At 45.3% G+C, this 5,607-nt stretch overlaps 1 protein-coding gene across 1 annotated transcript; it reads right to left on the bottom strand.

The window, feature by feature from the left end:
• Positions 1–2,321: 2,321 nt before the first annotated feature.
• On the bottom strand, positions 2,322–3,736 carry LOC116465274 (SUMO-interacting motif-containing protein 1-like; the record flags this gene model as incomplete). The annotated part of the gene is made up of 1 exon (XM_032148408.1): positions 2,322–3,736. A coding segment is annotated over one exon (1,415 nt), but the record flags the coding sequence as incomplete, so codon positions are not given.
• Between the last annotated feature and the right edge of the window lie 1,871 nt (positions 3,737–5,607).

Genomic DNA, 5,607 nt, shown 5'->3' with positions numbered 1-5,607 from the left:
TATTTTTAGAAGAGACGGGGTTTCACCATGTTGCCCAGGCTGGTCTCGAACTCGTGAACTCAAGTGATCAAGCCTGTCTTGGCTTCCCAAAGTGCTGGGATTACAGGTGTGAGCCATCATGTCTGGCCTTAAACAATTAATTTTTTTTTTTTTTGAGATGGAGTCTCGCTCTGTTGCCCAGGCTGGAGCGCAGTGGCGCGATCCTGGCTCACTGCAAGCTCCGCCTCCCGGGTTCACGCCATTCTCCTGCCTCAGCCTCCAGAGTAGCTGGGATACAGGTGTGTGCCACCATATTCAGCTAATCTTTGAATTTTTTATAAAGGGGGTTTCACCATGTTGCCCAGGCTGGTCTCAAACTCCTGGGCTCAAGCAATCCACCTACCACGGCCTCCCAAAATGCCGGGGTTACAGGCGTGAGCCACCACGCCCAGCACTGAACACTTAATTGATCCTCGACTAGTTCTTACAATAATCTTAGGAAATACATACTATTATTATTCCTATTTTATAAATAAAGAAACTGAGATTTGGAGGGTAAGCATTTGTCATACAACAAATGGCAGAAGCTGGTTTCAAACACACGTGGCATAAACTTCAGAGCCATCCTCTCAACCCCTACTCGCCATAAACAACAAAAATAGTAAGTGTATATGTTAAAAATCCCAATTATTAAAATATGTAAAACGCCTATGTATAAAAAGGCAACTGGGAGGGAAATACATCAAATTATTCACAATAATAAATGCCGTCTGGGCTGGGCGTGGTGGCTCGCGCCTGTAATCCCAGAACTTTGGGAGGCCGAGGTGGGCGGATCACTTGAGGTCAGGAGTTCAAGACAAGCCTGGACAACATGGTGAAACCCTGTCTCTACTAAAAGTACAAAAAGTTAGCCAGAAGCGGTGGCGGGTGCCTGTAATCCCAGTTATGTGGGAGGCTGTGGCAGGAGAATCGCTTGAACCTGGGAGGCGGAGGTTGCAGTGAGTGAGCTGAGATCGTACCACTGTACTCCAGCCTAGGTGACAGGGTGAGACTCTGTCTCAAAAAAAAAAAAAAGAATGAGCTAGTGGTCAGGCAGAGGCATAAAGGAGAAGACATAAAACATATTAGAAGATGTAATAATTTTAAAAAAGAGAAAAAAATCATTCTCCAAGGTCAAATCAGTGTGAATCCTTGGCTCCTGCCTACCTGGATCACTGCTTGAATGAGGAGAGCATACCTTTTGACACTGAACTGTTTCAAGCTGGTTTTCTTAATATGGGGGATGGGATGTACATAACTAAAAAACACTTCATACTGTGGAACTTAGCCACAGTTATTTTCCCTGACACATCTAGTTTACTTCTCACAAATCAATGATGACCAATGGAAAGTAGCATTCCCACTCATGTCTTAAAATTGAATTTCCTCCCCCAAAGTCAGCAAGTAATAATTTTGGAGGCCCTTAAGTGATAATTATTATCTCTGTGATATGGAAGCTGAAATAAAGGCACCACGAAGGGAAAAGCATAGGAGTTGAAGATAAAAATTTATTTATTTTTTTGAGACAGAGTCTTGCTCTGTGGCCAAGGCTGGAGTGCAGTGGTGCAGTCTCAGCTCACTGCAACCTCCGCCTCCCAGATTCAGGTGAGTCTCCTGCCTTGGCCTCCTGAGTAGCTGGGATTACAGGTGTATGCCACCACATCCAGCTAGAAGATAAGAATTTACATAAGGCCTACGATGAGCCTGACACCCTGACACTTTCATGTATGACCCTGTGAGGTATGTTATTACTTCCATTTTACAGATAAGAAAGCTAAGGCTCAAAAAGGTAAAGTGCCCTGCCGGGCGTGGTGGCTCACGCCTGTAATCCCAGCACTTTGGGAGGCTGAGGCGGGTGGATCACGAGATCAGGAGATCGAGACCATCCTGGCTAACACGATGAAACCCTGTCTCTACTAAAAATACAAAAAATTAGCCAGGTGTGGCGGCATGCGCCTGTAGTCCCAGCTACTAGGGAGGCTAAGGTAGGAGAAACTCTTGAACCTGGGAGGCGGAGGTTGCAGTGAGCCAAGATTGTGCCACTGCACTCTAGCCTGGGAGACAGCAAGACTCGGTCTCAAAAAAACCCAAAAAAAACAGTAAAGTAACAGTTTTCAAGTGTGGGGCTAAAATTTGAACCCAGATCTGGGCCTCTACACTGAATGGGTCTTCACAAGCGGAGGAAAGATAAGAAATTTCATTTGTGCTTGACCTGTCCTCTCATGCATGGACTCCAGTCACACTGACCTTCTCCTAGGCCTAGGGAAGGGATACCTAATCCCTGAGGGAAGATGTTAGCTCACCTCTCTTGTGTCTTTATCCGGTATTAGTGTCTGAAAGAAGAGGTGATGAACCGGAGGTCGTAAGAAGTACTTCAGTCTATGCAGGCATGGTCTGTTGTACAACCCACCTTGTGGTGTTTGTGCTTGTCCATGGGCAGACCCGGGTTTGGCAGGCTCTGACAGTGATATTTCTTTTCTGGCTGGGGTTTCCATGACAGAGAGCCAAGGAACTTTCTCTAAGGGAGTTTCAGACTGTGGGCTGGGAGGGCAGCTTGGAGAGGACAGAGCTGAGATATCCATAGGCATGTCACGGTTCTGTACATCATTCTGGGTAAAGTCAGGCCTGTCTCCTGGTAAGTGAGGGATGTCTCTAGGTGAGTGTGTCACGTCCCCTGATGAGTGTGGCATGTCTCCAGGTGAACGTAACACATCTCTCGGTAAGTGTGGCATGTCCCCTGGTGACTGTGATGCATCTGGTGACGGTGAAACATCACTTGGTGACTGTGGCACATCTGGTGATGGTGGCATGGTTCCTGGTGACCGTGGCACATCTCCTGGTGACTGTGGCATGTCTTGCAGGTATGCCACATCTTGTGGATGTAATATGTTTTGAGGCGGGCCTGGTACATCTTGAGGTAGGCCCAGAGAGTCTTGAGGTGGGCTTGGTGAGTGTTGAGGATGCCATAACGAGTCTTGAGGTGGGCTTGGGATATTCTGCCGAGGGCATGGCACTTCTTGCAGTGGGTGAGTTAGAGCTGGTAGTTGGCACTGCATGGTTTGTGATGGGCATGACAAGGCTCGTGGTGGGCATGAGGAGGCTCGCGGTGGACAAGGTGAGGCTCTCAGTGGGCACGGCAAGGCTTGTGGTGGGCGAGACACATCTTGCTGTGGGCACGGCAAGGGTGCTTTTTGATTGTTGCTGCTGCTGCTGCTGCTACTATTATTGCTTGTTGGGGAGAGGGAGCTAACATCTGAAGACAGCTGTAGGCTTGCCAAGAAGCTGAGGTTACCTGTGAATGTGGCTGAGCTACAATTAGGCTCTGTGGGATAAACGGAGCCTCCACTGATGGATGTAGCGGGTGGGGGACCTACAAAGGTGTTTTCTTCCACTAGGTCCAAATCTACAGGATCACTGTTAATGATTCTCCGTGCTGTAGGCTGAGAGCTTCTGTCCACCTGCCCTTCCATCACCGCTTTGCCAGAGAGGCTGGCCCATGTCTGAAGACTGGTTGGCTCCTTCTGGGAAGGAGTGACAGGTTCTAAAGTTAAGTCAAGAGTGGCAATAGGTCTATTTTCTTCCTCAGCTCTTGTTAGGTCAATCACACACAGTCCACTGCGATCTTTTGTCCTTGGTCTGGTCTCTCTAGTTAAGTCAATGAAGTCCTGTTGAAGGATTGTGTGAAGAGAAGAGGTCAAGATGGGAGTATTAGCTTTATCTGAGATGACTTAAGTCTTAGCCTTTAAGGATAAGCATTACTTTATCATTTCACCTCACTGATAAGTTACACATCTTGTATAACATAAGCAATAGTATTGCCAAAGCTGTCAATTTCTATACCTTCTTAAATTCTCCAAAGGCCACATGCACATGACTAGGATCATAGCGGGATTTTTTTTTTTTCCCTGGTCCAAGGAGGACAGGGGAATAGTAGGAGATATTCCAACCTTAAGTCACAAAGTCAAAAGCAACCTTTGTTTGGAAGGTCAAATATACAGGATAACCTACAACAAAAGCTAAATAAGAAGTGAAGCAAATGTAAGGGAATCTATGTGCTAAGAACATGCTGAGTATTTTCACATATCTTTAATTTTCACAATGACCTGATAAGGTAGGCATTATCAATCCATCATACAGATGGGGAAACTAGAGTTCAGAGGGGTTAGGTTAGCTACCTTAAGATTATTCAGCTAAGTAGCAGAGACAGACATTCAAACACAGATCTGTCTCCTTCTTTCCCTGTGAGGGCCTAGGAATGTACAACTTGATTCAATATGTAATCAGCCTAGAAACAGATATGAAAGTAATATAACAAGGGTAATAAAACCAATAGTGTAAGTCTGAGCCCTAAGTAAGTAAATTAATGAAAACTTCCGATCTCCACTTCCATTCCTTGGCAAATTGATCAGGCTATTCACAAAGCCTAATGATACAGTACGGAGGTATTGTAATCAACCTCTGTACCATGAGCCTGGAAAAATATTGCTGTACCTTCCAGGTGTCTTCTCACTTACTTGGATACTATTGCCACTGAGGCTAGCAATACTATTGCTGCTATCACAGCTACCATGCTATTTCTCTTAATAGATGGTCAACACTGTCAACAGCATCAAAGCAAAATACAGAATTCTGAGTGGGTCAAGTGAGAAGTTGGCATCCTAGAATAGGGATTCCCTCATCCTGGAACAGGGATTGCTTGGTGAAACCTAATGCCTCATTCTTAGGAAGCAGTCATATAGTATCACCACCTTTGGTGGCTTGGCTCTCAATGGCTAGAACGGAACATAAATAGCTGAAAGGCCATCAAAGGTCTGAACTCAACTCCTCTCCTGTAGCCAGCTGCTAAAATGCAACACAGTCTCTCCCATTTATTATTCATTCATTCATTCATTCATTCTTGAGACAGAGTCTCTCTCTGTTAGCCTAGGCTGGAGTGCAGTGGTACAATCTCAGCTCACTGCAAACTCTGCCTCCTGGGTTCAAGTGATTCTCCTGCCTCAGCCTCCCAAGTAGCTGGGATTACAGATGTACGCCACCACACCAGACTAATTTCTGTATTTTATTTAATATTCTGCATTTATTTCTGTAGAGATGGGGTTTCACCATGTTGGCCAGGCTGGTTTCAAACTCCTGACCTCAGGTGATCCGCCTGCTTTGGCCTCCCAAAGTGCTGGGATTACAGGCATGAGCCACTGTGCCTGGACTATTTAAAACCCATCACCGTCTAGGCACGGTGGAACACCTAGGGCCTAGAAATGTTTGCTTTTGTCCTTTTACCTGGAATGACTATTATCCCTTTGATTGTTTGGAGTTTCTTGTCTTTCAAGACACAGCACACCTACTATTATGTGTGAAATCCTTCCAGGTCACTTCTCCCCCCGGTTAAACTAACCCCTTCCTCTATCATGTCTCCACTGAACCTATGCAAACCTCTCTCTTTATCCTTAAGAATTTAATGATATTGAAAATAGAAATGTATTTTTACTTCATTTTCCAATTGTCCATTGCTAATATAAATATACTTGATTTATGTATATTAATACTGTATCCTGCAACCTTGCTAAGTTCACATACTAGTTTGAGTAAACT

The sequence above is a fragment of the Hylobates moloch genome, unplaced genomic scaffold (genome assembly GCF_009828535.3).
Source record: "Hylobates moloch isolate HMO894 unplaced genomic scaffold, HMol_V3 SCAFFOLD_4184, whole genome shotgun sequence".
Taxonomy (NCBI): Eukaryota; Metazoa; Chordata; class Mammalia; order Primates; family Hylobatidae; genus Hylobates; species Hylobates moloch.
The sequence above is the reverse complement of the archived record's forward strand: the minus strand, read 5'-3'. Positions and strand labels throughout refer to the sequence as shown.